Here is a 21764-nt window from a genome sequence, read left to right on the forward strand (position 1 = left end):
GAAGTAAAGAGAGAATGACACCCCCAACGAACAAACATTTCTCGAGATGCATGTGTACAATGTGCCTGCCTCACAGACGTTATCATTACTATACTGTGACATAATAACGACTACGCAACATTGGCCTATATATTTCACAGTGTACGGAATAGTGATTCATATAGTTCGCAGTATATTAAATAGAGAAAAGAAGTTTACATGGATCGCCACATCTAAATTGTAACCACCATTATTCAAAATAAAATGGAACGTACTTCATCTGAATGTCTTTAGCTCATGACATATACGTTAATACCAAGTATTAGAACAAAGATAAGTGTTGACAACAAACATGCCATGCAAGAACGTGTATTTCAGTAAAACAGCAAATACAAATCCTATTGTTTGCATGTGCCGCGTTCAAGGAAGGTCGTTTAATCACTATTGACTATCATTTCTGTCAATCTTATTGACTCTGTTTATCATACAGATTTACTTAATTTTATTCATTCTATGTGTATAAACGAGCGATGTGTCGTCTGCAACGCACGGAGCGTCTACGAGCTATTAGCATGCAAGGGGGCGGTCGGGTAGCCTAGTGGTTAAAGCGTTCGCTCGTCATTCCGAAGACCCGGGTTCGATTCTCGACATGGGTACAATGTGTGAAGCCCATTTCTGGTGTCCCCCGCCCTGATATTACTGGAATATTGCTAAAAGCTGCGTAAAACCATACGCACTCACTCACTCAATAAGCATGCAAGCAGAAGTATGTGGCCAATACGTTCTGTGTTTCACAGTCAGTGATTAGCAGACAATGGAACAGGTACCAACAAATCCAAAATGTTGACGATCGACACCCTTCAGGTCGCCCCAGGGCAACGACAAGCCTTCAGGGTCGATTGATCCGAAACCAGGCTCTACGGATCTAGCTCAAACGGCGAATAAAATTGCTGTACACTTTCAGGCTGCTTAATACTATGCACAGTTGTATGGCGTAGTAATGTTAATATGTATGCACAGTTGTATGGCGTAGTAATGTTAATATGTATGCACAGTTGTATGGAGTAGTAATGTTAATATGTATGAACAGTTGTATGGAGTAGTAATGTTAATATGTATGCACAGTTGTATGGCGTAGTAATGTTAATATGTATGCACAGTTGTATGGAGTAGTAATGTTAATATGTATGCACAGTTGTATGGAGTAGTAATGTTAATATGTATGCACAGTTGTATGGAGTAGTGATGTTGATATGTATGCACAGTTGTATGGAGTAGTAATGTTAATATGCATGCATCGTTGTATGGTGTAGTAATGTTGATATGTATGCACAGTTGTATGGAGTAGTGATGTTAATATGTATGCACAGTTGTATGGCGTAGTAATGTTAATATGTATGCACAGTTGTATGGAGTAGTAATGTTAATATGTATGAACAGTTGTATGGAGTAGTAATGTTAATATGTATGCACAGTTGTATGGCGTAGTAATGTTAATATGTATGCACAGTTGTATGGAGTAGTAATGTTAATATGTATGCACAGTTGTATGGAGTAGTAATGTTAATATGTATGCACAGTTGTATGGAGTAGTGATGTTAATATGTATGCATAGTTGTATGGAGTAGTAATGTTAATATGCATGCATCGTTGTATGGAGTAGTAATGTTAATATGCATGCACAGTAGTTTGGAGTAGTAAACGTAATATGCATGCATTGTTGTATGGAGTAGTAAATTGAATATGTTGGCAGTAAACTGTACAAGTAGTAAATACATTCTGTAGGTACTGATGTCTCTAGTTGTAAATTTAATCTGTAGGCAGTAAAATGTTTTGACCGAAAGCCAAATTGTTGAAGTGACAAGCGTTCAGAACAATACCAAAATGTTTCAGCGAAGTAAACTGCCCTTGATAACAATAGTCTCATGTACATTATTAACGAAGTATACTGCCCCGTACAAGGCCGAAAGTCATATGTAACGAATTAAGTGTATCGTAAATAGGTGAGGTAAGGTGAGATTGTGTTTAACGTCGCGTTCAAGATAATTGTACTTATATACGTGCGTGCATGCCTGCGTGCCTGCTTGTACTAGTCCGGTCGGTTATGGGCCGGGAAGGCGAAAATCAATCCCTCAGAGTTAGAAATTACGTTCGCCTTCCCGGTCATCACAAAAATTCTTATTATGGCAGATGATCGCCTTCCCGGTAATTGTTAATTACAAAGAAAGCACCAATGAAATGAGGACACTATTTAATCTGGGCAACAAAGTCAATATATAACAAGTATAGTATAACATATCATATATCATGCATGTATTCTAAGATGTATATAGACATACATTTTATCATTTATGTATAATTCAGTTCATTCCCAGTGCAGTAGATCTGCCACATCGTCAGTGTAGTCCATTGTTGTCGTCAATTGGTTCAACAGATCTTCTTTCAAGACACGGAGTCTAGAGTCAATCACTCGGTATTTTCTCTTCCGAGCAGGTGCTCTTGGGTGAGCGCCTAGCTGCTCAACCCTCACTTCTGTTAGAGATTGTTCACAAATGTCGATTTCATAATTTTATAGTGTTAGTCCATTTTGATACCGTGCACAATAGAGATATGATGTACACAATAGACATAACGAGCCTTACATAAGTTCAAGGGTCTCACATACTCACATACGAAGCAAGGTGGTACACACATGTAACATTAAAACCCGCATATCTGCAAACATGTAATATATATCTCCTAATTAAAACATCATGGTCCACTCACACTCCGGAATCTATACCAAAATCGGGGCTGTCGATTGGCATTCATTCTCAAAAGCATACCATTGTGTTCCAAGGGGGCACGAACAATGAAGTGCATAGATTATTGTAACACTCAGTCGTGAGTTTGGATTTGGAACCAACCAACCAAGGATGTGGAACGTGTGTAGCTCCAGGGGTACTAAATTATTTCATGGGAATCTTCGCCACAAAGGAAACAATACAATCACGTTTGTTTGTTTTTTGTTTTTTAAAGTTAGAAAAATCATTTCATTGATTTCACGCAAAAACATTTTCTGTCACGATGTTTCAATTTAGCTATAGTAGTACACCATTCTACATAGTGACCACCAATTGATGTGTAAGTTCTGAGATGAGTTGAGTTGGGTTTAACGTACGCCGCTTTTAACAGTATTCCAGTTTTATCACGGCGTGTCAGCTTAATGTGGGAGGAAAGCCCGAAGTGATGCAGGTCTTAGACGTTTACCACTTCGGTGAAACCCACGAGCACGACGTGCATGTGCTGACAAACCTGTAAACATAATCGGGGCGAACCGGGATTCGAACCCTCAATCATAGGATTCTGGCGTGCCCAAGGGACACAACTCTGCACAGCGCATCGCAGCGCCTTAGACGACTGGGCCACCTGTACCCCCTGTAAGTTCCGAGAGTCTGACCATCAGCCCAACTACCGACTTCAAACAAACGACGCTCCCCGTGTGCTATATATTATACATATCTCAGGGGATGCTATCCTTGAGCGACCCCGAACTAAACAGGATCTGACGGTGCAGTTACACATGTGGTATTTCAAGCATGTCTTTACTGGAGTTGTTGCTGTCCAATCCAGTGAGATCAGCTTAAGCTGATGTGTCAGGGGGGATTCTGCGTCCTGGCGCTTGTATTGATCGACTGTCACACCTGGCGTCTATCACTGCTGTCCTTCCGTTGTCGGTTGGCGGAAGCATACCAGTTTCGGAGCAGTGCCGGTCGCAACCATCTGATCTTCAGGACAGGTAGGGTGTCTTACAAACCTTTAGAAGCAATTACAAAATATTTAAAATTTTCATTTCATCACGTGTATATCGCTCGTGTAAATAACATGTATTTATTACCTGTGTAGATCGTTTGGATATGTGACAGTCTTCATCATCTTCAGCGTGACGTCGTAGATAGTATATGAAACAATTAAAACAGCAATATCAATAACAAACCTTTTCATGAATATTTTGTTTAGATTGTGCACAATAGCTATTACAGTATACATTTCTGTTGAGGCTCGTGCAATTAATTGACGTGTTCCTTAATCGGAATTCAGTTTTTGTTAAACATAAACTTGTTCCACTGTACAGTAAACAACGGCTGTAACGTACTCAAAGGGACCACTAGTTTAAGTTTGTTAGAACCAGTCCGTTATAAGCATATGTACAGCAAATGACTGGGACCAACAATACGTTTTATCCGCCGGTTAGGTATGAACGTAGGGTGCTGTACACTGCGAGTTTGGGTTTAGTTTTAACCTATCTTCAAACAAATGCTATATGAAATATTAATGCATTGATATGATGCAGAGCCCAACACTATCCAGACCTTGCAGGAAGTGTCAGTGGTTATCGTATTGTTGACTTTGTTGTTCCGTGCAACGTCATCCCGTCTGAAGCAAAAACAACATTAAGCCTGTTATATATATATGTTATATAAGTGTTTAAATATATACAACGTATGCCTTGTATATACACTGTATTCTTCGAAACTTCATTTGTTTTTGTTACGAAGCATTCTTGTCAGAGATAAGTTGTAATAATATATTTGATATGAATAGTAAACAAGTGTCATCAGAATTGTTACAGTTATGTTTCTCAACTTTATTAGTTTTGTAGTTCTTTATTTTTGCAAGGGGTTACTTTATTATAAGGCAGAGAAACATGCTTACCATTATTATAACTATGGACCTGTGACGATCCGGGGTAGAATAGGTCTTCAGCAACCCATGCTTGCCGTAAAAGGCGACTATGCTTGTCGTAAGAGGCAACTAACAGGATAGGGTGGCCAGGCTCGCTGACTTGGTTGATGCATGCCATCGATCCGAATGGCGTTAATCGATGGTAATGATGTCAATCACTTGATTGTCTGGTCCAGATTCGATTATTTACAGACCACCGTCATATAGCTTTAATATTGCTTAGTGCTGCGTTAAACACACTCACAATTATAACTTTGTAAACACTAGAAGCCAGGCTACGGAAGACCCGGGTTCGATTCCCGACATGGGTACAATGTGTGAAGTGTGAAGCCCATTTCTGGTGTCAGAAGCCCATTTCTGATGTTGCTAGAATATTGCTAAAAGCGGCTAAAAACCAAACTCACCCACCGTTATAAGGAATATATATATATATATATATATATATATATATATATATATATATATATATATATATATATATATAAACCAAGTTATTGATTGCTATCAAGACACAAAATCAACGCGTGGATATAAACACTATAGACTTAAAGCAGTCCATGTTCCAATATCTCTACAGTAAATAATGATATAATCCGATATATATATATGCTTGTCGTCCCTAGTTGGTTCCGAAGTATTAAAAAAACTGTAATATTTTTTATGCATCTATCTTTGCATTTTTTTTTTTATTTGAGCCAGCCATACTTACATGTGTCATTCTTGTAAAATGGTGACTGATCCAGTCTATAAACACAACAAGAACCTGTAGAAAGAGCATGACCTCCGCAGCCTCTCTATCAGGTAATCACACTGCATCCCTTCGCCCTTGGAGTTATACTGCCATCAGTGTTTGGTCTGTGGTCAATGCTTGGGTGCGTCGGGTGCATCGATGATCTGGGATCGTTCAATAACCAGCAAGCAGCAAAATTCCCTTCCACTAATTTAACCCACCCGAGCTAGACATAGAGTAGACACGTGAGATCGTCTTGTCTGTTTTATATTTCGGTGTATGCATAAAGATTCAAAGTCTCTCATCAAGATGTATGGTAAGAGGGATGACTTCACCTTTCCAATAGTCAACTTTCCCTTTATATCCAGTAGGGGGCATGGGTGGCCCAGTCGTCAAAGGCGCCGCGATTCGCTGTGCAGAGTTGCGTCCCTTGGGCACGTCAGAAACCTATGATTGTGGGTTCGAATCCCGGTTCGCCCCGATTATGATTCTAGGTTTGAGACCTGCATCACTTCGGGCTTTCCTCCCACATTAAGCTGACACGCCGCGATATAACTGGAATACTGTTAAAAGCGGCGTAAAACCCAACTCACTCACTCGCTTTATATCCAGCAATATTCCAGCAGCTCTAGCCTTTGGTGCTCTTTCTACCAAAACGACAATATGACTCTTGCTCAGAAGTTGTTTGATCAAGGTTAACACTCAAGACGTCAGTAAAGCTTTCACAAATAGATTTATTATGGTAGGTGGACATTTCTAAATTTGACACATTATTGACAAAACTGATGTCCCATTGGAATCCCTATTTTCACTTGTGCCATATGTTCCCGTGTTTTTATTTTGTGGGGGGGTTCAGGTGAACAATTGACTTGCCTTTGCATGTGTTTATGATAGTGCCAGAGTGAGGGCAAGATAGCCTCACCTTTTCGCGAACACCTGGTATCATCACTATTTGATAGTGATTTTTAAAACCTTCTGATATCGTCGGAATCTTACAATCCTGTCATAAGTGACGCATCCAGTTATACAGCTGATATAACACATATGAACCTAACAATGTAGAAAACAGGTTCATCTTTGTCTTACTAACTTAAATGTATTATAACATCTCATGGTGACTGTATCATGTGAAATATACGCTCGCCACAAACAAACCATGCCATTAGAGCGACTTATCCACTTCAATAAAGACAGTCAGAATTGGTTTTCTTGAGAGCAAGGACAGTCTGAGCCTGTGAGAATCCTAAGGTCAGCCTGAGAGTATCCTAAGGTCAGCCTGAGAGTATCTTAAGGACAGCCTGAGAGAATCCTAAGGTCAGCCCGAGAGTATCTTAAGGCCAGCCTGAGAGAATCCTAAGGTCAGCCTGAGAGTATCCTAAGGTCAGCCTGAGAGTATCTTAAGGCCAGCCTGAGAGAATCCTAAGGTCAGCCTGAGAGTATCCTAAGGTCAGCCTGAGAGTATCTTAAGGCCAGCCTGAGAGAATCCTAAGGTCAGCCTGAGAGTATCCTAAGGTCAGCCTGAGAGAATCCTAAGGTCAGCCTGAGAGTATCCTAAGGTCAGCCTGAGAGAATCCTAAGGTCAGCCTGAGAGCATCCTAAGGTCAGCCTAGGAGAATCCTAAGGACAGCCTGAGACTGAGAGAATCCTAAGGACAGCCTGAGACTGAGGGAATCATAAGGACAGCCTAAGAGCCTTCCTTTATGCATAAAGTATTCCAAATTGTGTGTAGCCATGCGACCATTACAAGCAAACGATGCATTACGTAAATTGACGTGCCAATTACATGCTTTAAGTAATACATGGTTGAAGCATGTTTTGTTATAATATACGACTATAAAGTTTGAAATATTGAAATATGATAAGGATACACAACAATCATAATTAAAATTGGATCGGAAAGTACATTTGACTGTTAACGACTCTGCGTATTTTCACCACAACAAGGATAACGTGACGGAAATGGCTGAAAGCGGATCGGACATCGGAGCGGGCTGTCAGAGAAGTGAAATGTTGCAGGTTGTCGGAGACTGATTATCTCGGACTGTTGTTTAGTTCCGTTTCCATGAGAACCATATTGAAATTCCATTATTATCAATTCTGTGGCAACTGGTCTTCCATTTACACAGGTAATTGCTGACATTTGTTACCAAAACATGTATGCGATAAACAGGCCAGACTCGATATTACTTTACACGCAAGTGTTAACGCCGCTGCAGTAAGTCCAATATGTTTAAGCATATACATTAAGTTAAGCATATTGAAGTTAGCTAAGAGGTGATTTAATAACATTGTAATGATATATTGACCTATTGGTGCAAATATAAATACACCAAAATACGCCTAAATCTACTGTACTTCCAAAGACCTGGGAATTAAGTAATGCGTGATATGTCAAAAACTTTAAAGTTTATATATAAATACATTGCCTTAAAGTTTTTGACATATCACGCAAGACTTAATGCCCAGGTCTTTGGAAGTACAGTAGATTTAGGCTTGTATAGATTTTGGTGTATTTATATACCTATCACCGAAGTAGACACAATTTATTGATAACAACTTCTTTAATACTTTAATCCTCCACCTACTTTATATATTCTGTACAATGTTCCTCTTTAAGTCTTGCTTGACAACGGTATAAGGATCTTTACCGAAACGTCGCCTTTACAGTATTAAAGAAGTTGATATCCATAAATTGTGTCTACTTTGTCATCCGTCAACTTCTAAGTAATGCCTATCAAACAATTTACCTATCCCCGTATTACCCTTACCCTATATTGCATTAGGTTTCTCACCACCTCGGGTAAACCTAGGAAGCAGCTCATCTTCCTAGACCAGGTTTTGAAACAGGTCACTTCTAAATCTGCTTTGAGGTTTTACATTTCAGTTATTACACATAGGTTTTACAATTAACGTATATAAACTTGCATCGTGAATTTTTTTACACGGAAATGTCATGACGAGAATGGAACCCTTCAACATCACATATCGTGTGAAGTTTTGTAACCCACTGTTTTCGCACTGAGCTACCGAGGCAGGTGATGAGCAGTTGTTAAATGTATCATGTCATGACTCCAGCTAGTCCATGCTGCATGTGTTTCATCTCGCGCACGGGGGCACGGGTGGCCCAGTCGTCTAAGGCGCCGCGATTCGCTGTGCAGAGTTGCGTCCCTTGGGCACGCCAGAAACCTTTGATTGTGAGTTCGAATCCCGGTTCGCCCAGATTATGATTCTAGGTTTGTCAGCACCATACCCGTGCTCGTGGGTTTCACCGAAGTGGTAAACATCTGAGACCTTCATCACTTCGGGCTTTCCTCCCACATTAAGCTGACACGCCGTGATATAACTGTAATACTGTTTAAAGAGGCGTTAAACCCAACTCACTCACTCACTCACTCATCTCGCGTACGCTTTGAGCGAAATCCTTTTATACCGCGATACACTGTATTGTTTCACTACAAGATATGTCGATGTTTTCTTATTTTTTTCTGGCATTTCTTGGATTTAGACGGTTCATAAGTTGGACAAAACACGCCTCCTTGGTTTTGGTTGAAAATGTAAAACCTTGAGCTCGGGCTTTTCCCTCGCTCGCGGTTTAACATTTTCAACCAAAACCTTGGAGGCGTGTTTTATCCTGTCCATTAAAACCTTCTGTATGTTGTCAATGCTGTATATTTTGGACAAACAAACACAAATTAGAGTGTGCCCTCATATAGCAGTGTCCACGTGTAGAAACATTATTGTGTGTCGAACATTGAGCATGTAGGTGGTCGCACCCAAGTCTAAAGGTTTGCATGTGCACCTCGACGTGCCCCGTATCAATGTCTGGAACTATATACAGTGAGTTTAGTTGTTGGTTATTTTTGTCGGAATCGGAATAGGTTTTTGTTTGACTGATGTCGTTGGGAAATTCAATCCAGGATTGCATAGCAACCGTTTCAGATTTTATCGTTTTAGAATTTTTAGTGCGTAGTAACTGGAAGAGGAAAACAGTTGAGGCAATCTGGTATATATAACATATCGCCCAGGCAAACTAGCGATTGAGAGCAGGAGCTACGTCACAGAAGTCATGAGGGTGCGAGAGGCGTTCAATAAGTTTTGCAAGTCGCAGAATATCTTTTGCGCTTTTATTTTTCACTATTATCTTCATTCACCTCAATACACTTAATCCATTTGTCCTTTAATACCACTTTTATAGGAATCCGCAGATTGATCCTCTAACCACGCGCTCTGTGGCAGCCTTTGTGTCCTCGTTATCCTGGAAGTGTCCTCCACGTAGGCCAGATTTCATTTGCCGGAACAGGAAATAGTCACTGGGGGCTAAGTCTGGGCTGTACAGTTAAATCACCGCACCTGCAGCCCTACAAAACAAGGACTGGTCGGCACGGAGTCAGTATAATGTGTTTAACTGGGGTATCCATGTTAAACTGCGGCATGGTATCTTAGTGGGCTAGCAGTACAAAACCGACATTAGTCCGGACTAGTACAGGCGGGCAGGCAGGCACACGCGCACACACGCTCACACACACACACACACACACACACACACACACACACACACACACACACACACACACACACGCACATATATGTATATATACGAACATGTTACATAAGTGCAATAATCTTGAACGCGACGTTCATCCTCACCCCATGTGACCCAACTACAGTTAACTACGGTTATAACGAACTCAAAGGGACCACTAATTTTAGTTCATTATAACCGTAGTTCGTTATAAGCATATATACAACATAACTACAGCAAATAGTCGGGACCAAAACAGTAAGTTCGTTATATCCGTCAGTTCGTTATAAGCGTGTTCGTTATAACCGTAGTTTACTGTATTCCCCAAATTTAAAGACCCTAACAACTGCAAAGCGCTTCCCCACAATCACAATACCATAAGTAAGAAGATGATGTCTTTGTACTTATGGATAATGTCGGAAAAGGTACACACCAGCAAGACGTTCTACGAAGATATGACAGCTATATAATTGCACTTCTGTTTCATAATCACGACCCTGACCTTGTAATGACGTATTTTCACTGACGTATATTCTACCGCCAAAAGCACATAGGGAGGATCACATTATCAGTCGATGCCTCCAGTCTCTCGTGACAACGTTTATTAGCCCCAGCATCAGCTTCTTTGTAGCTGCCGTGCATTGTAGTCCGTTCCATCTCTATGGCACTAATGGACCTGCATCTGTCTGGGGACTTTATGACACTACTTATTCTAACGTCAGCGTTACATGCTCCGTGTTTACCGACCCTGCGATCCAGGCTTTTATTTCGATGTAATTAAAGTCACATGATACGATATTGGATGAAAGAGTTGTTGTGTTGGTTTGGGTTGTTGTTTAACGCCGCTCTCAGCAATATTCTGAATCGGCTGATCTCAGGACACTCTCACGTTGGCCTCGTGATACTCTCAGGCTGACCTTAGGACATTCTCAAGCTGTTCTCAGAACACTCTCAGGCTGACCTTAGGATTCTCTCAGACTGACCATAGGATTCTCTCAGGCTGACCTTAGAATACTCTCAGGCTGACCTTAGAATTCTCTCAGGCTGACCTTAGGATTCTCTCAGGCTGACCTTAGGATTCTCTCAGACTGACCTTAGAATTCTCTCAAGCTGACCTTAGGATTCTTTCAGGCTGACCTTAGAATTCTCTCAGGCTGACCTTAGGATTCTCTCAGGCTGACCTTAGAATTCTCTCAGGCTGACCTTAGGATACACTCAGGCTGACCTTAGAATTCTCTCAGGCTGACCTTAGGATTCTCTCAGGCTGACCTTAGAATTCTCTCAAGCTGTTCTTAGGATTCTCTCAGGCTGACCTTAGAATACTCTCAGGCTGACCTTAGAATTCTCTCAGGCTGACCTTAGGATTCTCTCAGGCTGACCTTAGAATTCTCTCAAGCTGTTCTTAGGATTCTCTCAGGCTGACCTTAGGATTGTCTCAGGCTGACCTTAGGATACACTCAGGCTGACCTTAGGATACTCTCAGGCTGACCTTAGAATTCTCTCAAGCTGACCTTAGGATTCTCTCAGGCTGACCTTAGGATTGTCTCAGGCTGACCTTAGGATACACTCAGGATGTCCTTAGGATTGTCTCTGGCTGTCCTTGCTCTCAAGAAAACCAATTCTGACTCCCTATATTGAAGTGGATAAGTCGCTCTAATGGCTTGGTTCGTTTGTGGCGAGCGTATTATTCACATGATGCAGTCACCAAGAGATGCAATAGTAAATTTAAGTCAGCAAGACAAAGATAAACCTGTTTTCTACATTGTTAGGTTCATATATCAGCTGTATAACTAGATGCGTCTGTTATGATGTGTTTGTAAAAATCACTATCAAATAGTTTGATACCAGGTGTTCGCGAAAAGGTGAGGGCATCCTGCATCGCCCGTGGCACCGTCACAAACATATACAAAGGCAAGACAATTGTTCATCTGAAAAAACACGGAAACCTATGGTACTAGTCAAAATAGGAAATTGCATCGTACATCATTTGTGTCACTGATGCGTCAAATTTGGAAATGTCCTCCACATGTCTACCATAAAACTTTTGAAAGCTTAACTGGGGCCTTGAATGTTGTAATCTTGGCCAAACAACTTCTGAGTTGTGAAATGCAGACACCAAAGCTGGAGCTGCAGGAATATTACTCGACACTAAGAGAAAGTTGACGATTGGAAAATTGAAGTCACTTTTGTTGTGTCACTCTGAATCCTTATGCATAGATCTTTAATATGAAACAGATGAAGCTGTCTCACTGGTCTCCTTTATTTCTAGTTCAGGTGGGTGAATCGGTGGAAGGGGATTGGCTAGTTGATGGTTATTGAACGATGTCAGATCACCGCTATACTTGAAGCTGAAGTTACACTTCTTGGCCAAATTACATTGTCTTGACTTTGCCAATCCTCGCATAAATTCCGATTCCTTTGCAAAAAAGCAACAGATCAGCAAGACGGGGAGCTCTATTGGTGCCCGTGGGGCTTCCTACGTCTTAGTCCTAAATGTTATGTACAGATGTCATGTACGAGAAAGTCCAGCATTTCACATACCGTTTTCTCAGTAAACTTCAGATGGCAAATACTTTCATTTTTGACAAATAGAGTATAGCTCGTAGTTACAGGTGGTGATTAGTTACAGGGGGCACTGTCACTCTGATTCTATAAGTATAGCTCGTAGTTACAGCTGGCGATCAGTTACAGGGGGCACTGTCACCCCGATTATATACGTATAGCTCGTATTTACAGCTGGTGATTAGTTACAGGGGGCACTGTCACCTTGATTCTATAAGTATATCTTGTAGTTACAGCTGGTGATTAGTTACAGGGGGCACTGTCACTCTGATTCTATAAGTATAGCTCGTAGTTACAGCTGGCGATCAGTTACAGGGGGCACTGTCACCCCGATTATATACGTATAGCTCGTAGTTACAGCTGGTGATTAGTTACAGGGGGCACTGTCACCTTGATTCTATAAGTATAGCTCGTTGTTACTGCTGGTGATTAGTTACAGGGGGCAATGTCACCCCGATTATATACGTATAGCTCGTAGTTACAGCTGGTGATTAGTTACAGGGGACACTGTCACCCCGATTATATACGTATAGCTCGTAGTTACAGCTGGTGATTAGTTACAGGGGGCACTGTCACCCCGATTATATACGTATAGCTCGTAGTTACAGCTGGTGATTAGTTACAGGGGGCACTGTCACCTTGATTCTATAAGTATAGCTCGTTGTTACTGCTGGTGATTAGTTACAGGGGGCAATGTCACCCCGATTATATACGTATAGCTCGTAGTTACAGCTGGTGATTACTTACAGGGGGCAATGTCACCCCGATTATATACGTATAGCTCGTAGTTACAGCTGGTGATTAGTTACAGGGGACACTGTCACCTCCGAGAATATACGTATAGCTCGTAGTTACAGCTGGTGATTAGTTACAGGGGGCACTGTCACCCCGATTATATACGTATAGCTCGTAGTTACAGCTGGTGATTAGTTACAGGGGGCAATGTCACCCCGATTATATACGTATAGCTCGTAGTTACAGCTGGTGATTAGTTAAAGGGGGGACTGTGACCTTGATTATATACGTATAGCTCGTAGTTACAGCTGGTGATTAGTTACAGGGGACACTGTCACCCCGATTATATACGTATAGCTCGTAGTTACAGCTGGTGATTAGTAACGGGGGCGGAGGTCACTGTCAACCTGTTTCTTTAACTTAGTATAGCTCGTATTTACAGCTGACGATTAGTTACAGGGGACACTGTCACCTTGATTCTATAAGTATAGCTCGTAGTTTCAACTTGTATCTTACATTCAGTAGCTTCAATATCCTGAAATAACCAGCGAAGGGAAAAACTGGATTAGAAAAAAATGGATTTATGCTCGTGTCATTGTGAGAGAATGCCTGGTAGTATAATTGAAGAGGTCAGGTATATGTTGCCGAAAATAATATCTGTATGTGTGTATGCAACTTAAATTGCCTCGGGGCGGTCGGGTAGCCTAGTGGTTAAAGCGTTCGCTTGTCACGCCGAAGACCCGGGTTCGATGCCCGACATGGGTACAATGTGTAAAGCCCATTTCTGGTGTCCCCCGCCGTGATATTGATGAAATATTGCTAAAAGCGGCGAAAAACTGTACTCACTCACTTACTCACTTAAATTACCTCAGTTGTATTCGTATGCATGTAGCGCCGAAACTACAGTAGCGTGTAAAGGAAGGTAATCACATAACGGTTGAATCATATCCTCATTACATCCAGACATCTCTGCTTATCAATAATGCATGTTTCCTTAAACAAGGTTTACGTATTATGTGCCTTGTCACCACGCCATGTCGCCAGTTTGTTCGCGGGCGTATTTTTACAGTTCGCCCAGGGTGACGCGTAATAACAGCATATTATATGTTAAAAGCGATGGTTGTTTGAAGTGGAGTTTAGTATGCACATATGTCGCTCGCGGTTATTGATCAGAGATGTTAAGTCACATTCCATGAAGACGTATTACAGACAGCTCTTTGTTCACCGCCATCATTGAGACGTGAACGTTTGCCAGGTTCAACGTGGTGCTCTTAAAGGGAAATTTCACACGAACTTGTACTTTTTCAACATGTAAAGTATTTACCAAGTAGTTTCATATCACAAGTAATTATTTATTTTTTTGCATTAAAGCAGTTCATAGCACCGTTGCAACATGTAATGGCCCAATGGCCTATAATTCGTGAATAAATTATGATGAAGACATTATAAACTAATTCTAAAATTGCGTTTTGTTTCAAATAAGGAAGAAAGTGACTTTTGTGTGTACACATCCCCTATCATGCCAGGAACACCTATACATAGTGCTGCTCACATGTCGACTGTGGCTTCATTTGTATCTTGGGGGGCACGGGTGGCCCAGTCGTCTAAGGCGCCGCGATTCGCTGTGCAGAGTTGCGTCCCTTGCGCATGCCAGAAACCTATGATTGTGGGTTCGAATACCGGTTCGCCCCGATTATGTTTCTAGCTTTGTCAGCACCATACCCGTGCTCGTGGTTTTCACCGAAGTGGTAAACGTCTTAGACCTGCATCACTTCGGGCTTTCCTCCCACATTAAGCTGACACGCCGTGATATAACTGGAATACTGTTAAAAGCGGCGTTAAACCCAACTCACTCACTCACTCATTTGTATCTTATTAGGTTTTGGCACATGCTTCGATCGCTTTGTGTATACAATGAGCCCCATTTGACCGGAAACATCACTTTTCGTACAACCACTGTAAGGAGGTGAGGTGAGGTGAAATGGGGTTTACTGCACTTATATAGCAACGTGCATGCACGTGTATGTGTGGCTGCTTGTACTAGTCCGGACTGATGTCGATTTATAGTGCCAGCACACTGACATACCATACCGCAGTTTAACATGAATACCCCACTCAGTCACAGTATACTGACTCCCAGCCGACCAGTCCTTGTTTTAGACATGGTAACAAGAAGTACCATATTTTAACGCCTTTTGGTATGACGCGGCCGGGGATCGGACCCGGGCGGACGCTCTACCACTAGACCACGGAGGCGGTACCACTGTTAGGAACCTCATTGTATCATCACAGAGAAAAAACTAAATCTGGAATATTGCAACTACAATGGCATCTTCAATATTAACCAGATTCCTGCTGTATTTGCTCTGCGACCGTTCTTATTCGTTGGGTCTAGTGGCAGAGCGTCCGCCCGGAGAGCGGAATGTCCGGGGTTCGATCCCCGGCCGCGTCATACCAAAAGACGTTAAAAGATGGTACTTGTTGTACCCTGTCTGGCGCTCGGCATAAAGGGCTAAAACAAGGACTGGTCGGCTCGGAGTCAGTATAGTGTGTCTGAGTGGGGTATTCATGTTAAACCCCATTTCACCTCACCTCACCTCACCTCACCTCACCTCACCTCACCTCACCTCTTATTCGTTGGAGTTAGGTAATCGTCACTGGTCATCATTTGTGGCCTTGCGTGTACACGTCCGAAAGAAAGCAAAGCAAGGACATTGATATTTTTTTTGGTTCTCATGTTATGTCCTTAATATGATTTAATTCTACAAAAGTTAAGTTCTAAAGTGACCATTTTTTTAAAAATAAAAGCATATTTTGTGATCATGCAGGACAGAGATGCGTTGGCTTTGAGGCATGGCTTACGAAGCGCGGCCTTGACTCTCCCAACGCAAACAAGCCTAGGGGCTGACAGAGGAAAACAATAATAATCCGCTGTAGAGATACGGGGGAGGGAGGAGGAGGGGGGCATCCGGGGCATCATCCTGCCCCATGGTCTATAATGGGGATTTACGTTACGTGAGACATGATTCTATGAGATTATTTCTGCTAAATGCATAAAGTAATTGTGGATAGAGTACTATAGTGAGCGTTAATAGGCGCTATAATCATTGTTGATTAGATAATGATTTGATCAGTCGTGTCATCAGGACTAATGATTGATGGAGCGCCACTGGAGTCGATGTTCTCTAGATTACGCAAGGCCGGTAAAGCCTTAGATTGACCCTGCAATGTCGTGCTGTTCGTTTAGATGCTGTATCTGATTTCTGTTATGATGTCTGGCATTGCGTCAATGCCAACTTGTAATATGAATTGGCTTTTCATAATGGGCGACGGATATCGGTTGGTATTTGATTGATTTGGTTTGGTTGACAAGCTGGTGTTACGTTTTGAACAATATTTTGAACATCAAGAAATAGTTTTGTTATACTGCATGGCAGGTGCAAAATGGACGATAACTCTTTTTCCTTAAATCACATATGCGACGTTCCAACGGTTGCTCCTGTCGCTGGTTCCCAGTTCAATGTGCGCTGCGACAACTTGTGGTATATAGAGACGAAGCCAAGTGGAAACGGTTCTCTGTTGCACCATTTCAGTTTCTGGCTTCCAGCTGAGTCCAGCATCGACTATAAGTTCTTTGTCTCACCTACAAATGTCACACCGATCAAACGATCAGGTTAACACCTAATTCAAAATGACTGCTTCACTTCAGAGTAAATCACTGACAGTTGTGCTTCTGTGGGTTGCAGGTATGTAAACCAGCGGGAATCAGTTGTCTCGTACTTCATCATGGAGGAAGAGTTGGCAGATGACCTCGGTATCCAGGCCGCCCTCCCAGGCCTCACCAGCAGCACCACGCCACAGGTAGATATAGCATGACCACTCCACAGGTAGATATAGCATGACCACTCCACAGGTAGTAATAGCATGACCGCATCACAGGTAGATATAGCATGACCCCGTCAACATGTAGATATAGCATGACCACGTCAACATGTAGATATAGCATGACCACTCCATAGGTAGATATAGCATGGCCGCATCTCAGGGAGACATAGCATCACCACTCCACAGGTAGATATAGCATGACCACTCTACAGGTAGATATAGCATGACCACTCCACAGGTAGATTTAGCATGACCACTCTACAGGTAGATATAGCATGACCGCATCACATATAGATATTGCATGACCACTCTTAGAGGTAGATATAGCATGACCACTCTTACAGGTAGATATAGCATGACCACTCTACAGGTAGATATAGCATGACCACTCTACAGGTATATATAGCATGACCACTCTACAGGTAGATATAGCATGACCACTCTACAGGTAGATATAGCATGACCACTCTACAGGTAGATATAGCATGGTCACGTCAACAGGTAGATATAGCATGACCACTACAAAGGCAGATATAACATGGCCGCATCTCAAGTAAATATAACATGACTACGTCACAGGTGGATATAACACGACGTGCCACAAGTGGATATAGCATGACGATGCAAAGGAAGATGCAACATGACAGCATCACAAATAGATATACCATTACCATATCACAAGTAGATATAACATGACGTGCCACAGTTGGATATAACATGACCGCGCACGTCAATAGTAAATGTAGCATGACAGTTACATATACAATGGTAATAACAGCCATTATAGTTATTAGGGTAGTACAGAGTATAGAAAGTAAAGTGTGTATAAAAACAGATTGTTGCAAATATGAGTACAATGTTCAATGTGGGAACGGAATGCAATCATAAACCGTAGTGCTAGTCCTGTCCTAGGCCAGGCATACATGTTATCTCAGCGCCATGACAAGCTCTAATGAAGGGGGGGGGGGCGTGAAAATATTCAGGATTTTATCACGAGAAGATGGTGAAGAAGGTCGTAGAAAAATATTTCTACACTGACATTTCGGTGAATGTTGTTAGGAAAATTACCAATATGCACCGACGATGTTTTTCCAAAGGGAAAATTATAAATATAATCCAGAGGAATCAGAACACTGATCGCCGAAAATCTCGAGATGTACTAGTATATGAATCTCAACGACGCGTAGCGCTATAAAAAGTGCCAACTATTAATTAAATAGTATATGAGAAGCTGCCATTGATCTGCATTTGCGGAAATATCTGCCTATTTGGGGAATCTGCCAAAGATCAGAGTCCAACATATCGAGAGACAAAAACGATGCTATGATATCATTATCAATATGAGAGGCGTATACCATGACCGACCAGCCACGTCTCGCTGTTTCCGGGTGTTATGGTGGCATGTAATAGACCACGCTCTGTACAAACTTACACAGCTGTAATGTGGGCTGACACTGGTACGGAACGTGAAGACGTGTGTCGCCCTTGTCCCTGTGTGATGATAGGCCATGTACATGTGCAGCATCTCCTTCAGTGTGATGCAGGGCCGAAGCTACCCTGAGTGAGTGAGTGAGTTTGGTTTTACGCCGCTTTTAGTAATATTCCAGCAATATCACGGCGGGGGACACCAGAAATTGGCTTCACACATTGTACCCACGTCGGGAATCGAACCCGGGTCTTCGGCGTGACGAGCGAACGCTAACATTTGAGAAAATATTTCAGATCACCATTTCTGATTAAGCCTTGTTTTACGTTAATGCTTTTTATGGGTCCTGACATATTCTTCAAACTAATCTCATTTCATCCATATATTTCTAGGGAAACACCAGTATAAGATGCTTGACCAACACGGACATCATAGCCATGGTGAAGATTTGGGCCGAGAGCCCGAATATGGAGATGGTTAACTCCTCCAACTGCACATACAACGACGTCATCGATTGGCTGGACCACCAAGACCCCAGCAAACCCGCCATCTTGACCATGGGACGCCAGTTTTACGCCTACTTCACACCTCTCATCATGATCGTGGGCATCATCGGCAACTCCCTGTCACTCAACGTCTTCTTATCGAAGAAAATGCGGACCCTCTCCGCTAGCACCTACCTCGCCGCCTTGTCAACGTCAGATTTAACGGCGTTGTTGTTCTACGTCATGATCGAATGGCTGATTAGGGGCATTCCCGTCCTGCACCCGGACAAGCGGGTGACGTTTATGCACGTGAATGGAATTTGTCAGATGATTATGTATTTCCACTACGCTTCCAGGTTTCTATCGGCCTGGCTAGTCGTGGCCTTCACAGTGGAACGCTACATCGGCGTGTGTCATCCGTTACGTCGACGGGACGTTTGTACGTTATCCAGCACCAGGCGTATCGTAGGGGGACTTGTCATAGCGTCGCTTGTCCTCAACATCTTTAAGCCAATACTGAGTATCGTGAACGATGTGGAGAAATGGGGTCGGATGTGTACCACGAACCCAGACTACAGACACCTGTCCTTCATCCTTGATAGCATCTTTGCCGTCATGATAACGCTTGTGCCCTTTTGCATCATCACAGTTCTCAATCTGCTCATCGTGAGGAAGCTGGTACTGAGAAACAAGAGGCAGATGGCGTGTAAGATCATCACAGAGGAGAGTATCATACGTCTCGAGTTCACCTTGATACTCCTAGCTGTGTCATTGTGTTTCATCGTGTTCAATGTGCCCTACTTCTCCACGTGGTGTAAGCTGTTTCTCACCTCCAAATTTGTACATTTAGCTAAATTCGACGATTTCCGTGACTTTGAACATTTCCAAGGAACACTGTGGATTACACGTTCGATTTTCTATATTAATTATTGTATAAATTTCTTCCTGTACAGCATCACCGGGGCCTACTTCAGGCGCGAGTTGAAAATGTTATTCTTTTACCGATCTCAAAAATACAAGACATACACCCGTTGTTCCCGCCTTAATTCTAACTCCCACACGCCCCAGTCCTGGGTATAAAATACCCGGATGTGTGACTTGCCCCCTCCTGTGCAGTAACATCGTCTTGCTACATCCACCGCTTCAGATCGTTTGGACTTTATATCAAAAGTTGTTTAAAGAAAGTCTACATTAAATCAAAATATAATGTTAACAGCTGACGAAGTACTGCTGGTTTTCAAAGCCCACCATTCCATATTACACGGAAGCCGAATGGTAACATGATTGGCAAAATGAGTTAGTGATATGTTGTAGGTCCGTGGTTGTGCACCTTAACTGCCCGGCAACAGCAAGTATGCACTTGGAAACAGGATTTGAAGCAGTCACCGAAACACTGCAAACTTTAGGTTCAAACCCATCACCGTCGATTCACCATTTCTTGTTAGGTTCATTTTCACTATCATCAAACGTGGGTGTATACTTTCCTTTGCCTGGCAGTTTATGTCGTAGTTTTCGATTGTAGTTTCTGTGGGTTTGTTTTGTAGTTTGTAATTGTTTGCATAAGTTTGTATATATTTGTATTTGTTTGTATACTTCTTTGTTTGTAGAGAAAAATTACGTCTTTTGACTTTTGAACTATTTTAGCCTGTTGTCAGTCTGTGAAAATGTTTCGGGAATGATCGCCATACTGAGGCAGCATTCAGTCCCCCGTCAGCTCTAAATGTATATTCCGTCAGTCTGTCCGTCCTCTAGTGCCCTACTTCCAAAAGTCCTACCTTTGTACAATGCCTATACACGTGATTGGGGCTTCCTTTCCTATTTTGAATCGATTGTTGACGTTCTTTTTATATTTATATCCAATAGAGCCTCACACACCCGCCAAGCGCCCATTTTCATAAACAAATAGATTTACCCATCTCCTTTTTCCATACGCCCATAGGCAGCTCAAGGATTCGTACAACGGTCCACACATGATATTTACGCTGGCGAAGGCATAACGTCGCCATTTTGTCTTTACGTCAATTTAGTTGAATTCCTCGCCAACAATGCATGGTTATACGAGTGGACCAGCACAACACATCCTTACCCAAATACCCCCCCCCCCCCCCCCCCCTACCCTGTCTCATTGTTACCTGTGTACCAAGCATGCCCTTGTACAGAGATCGCGTAAAGACAAGTGTACCACCATGCTTGGTTTGTGGAATGAAGCCCTCGGCCCTCTGCCACAAAGCGACTTAAGGCGCTTTGACTGTCGTAAGTTTACATTAAAGAATTGAAGAAGCGATTGTCCTATCGCTAAGATCATTAATTTTTGTGGACCGAGATCCTGGGTCGCGTTTCAGAAAGCGATCCCAGCTCTACGACTATTGTAACCCCTATCCATTAACATAAAACCCTATCACAAGGAGTGGTCTTACGATTACGTGACTGGTACTGAATTCACGTAATGGTGGTCCTTTGGTGCCACCCAAAGCGTCTTCAAGCCAAGATTAGCGTATGTAAATAATAATCACTTCAGAAATTGGACGGCCGCCACGTTGCACGGGAACCTATATGAATATGTCTCTTATTGACGACTGCCTCACCATGTGACAGTGTCGTTGTTCGTTGTTACCGTGATCTTGTTGTTGGCTATGCTACACTTTTTTCACATGGTTTTATGTCTTTTTTTGTTATATGAATAAATATTTGGTTTCATTTTGTTTTTCTGTTACA

At 42.2% G+C, this 21764-nt stretch overlaps 1 protein-coding gene across 3 annotated transcripts in view; it reads left to right on the top strand.

The window, feature by feature from the left end:
• LOC139467874 (cysteinyl leukotriene receptor 2-like) overlaps window positions 1-21148 on the top strand; it is a 40827-nt gene extending 19679 nt beyond the window's left edge. For 2 of the 3 annotated variants that reach the window (XM_071249396.1, XM_071249405.1), the window contains exons 2-3: window positions 17000-17114; window positions 18957-21148. In XM_071249396.1, coding sequence (XP_071105497.1) covers window positions 17040-17114; window positions 18957-20129 — 1248 coding nt within the window. In that variant the 5' untranslated portion in view covers window positions 17000-17039 and the 3' untranslated portion in view covers window positions 20130-21148. Of the gene's footprint in view, window positions 1-3694; window positions 3758-16999; window positions 17115-18956 lie in introns of those variants that run through there. The other variant, XM_071249414.1, reaches the window with a different exon arrangement.
• The last annotated feature ends 616 nt before the right edge of the window (window positions 21149-21764 follow it).

The sequence above is a fragment of the Haliotis cracherodii genome, unplaced genomic scaffold (assembly GCF_022045235.1).
Source record: "Haliotis cracherodii isolate W230 unplaced genomic scaffold, xgHalCrac1.p SCAF_1, whole genome shotgun sequence".
Taxonomy (NCBI): Eukaryota; Metazoa; Mollusca; class Gastropoda; order Lepetellida; family Haliotidae; genus Haliotis; species Haliotis cracherodii.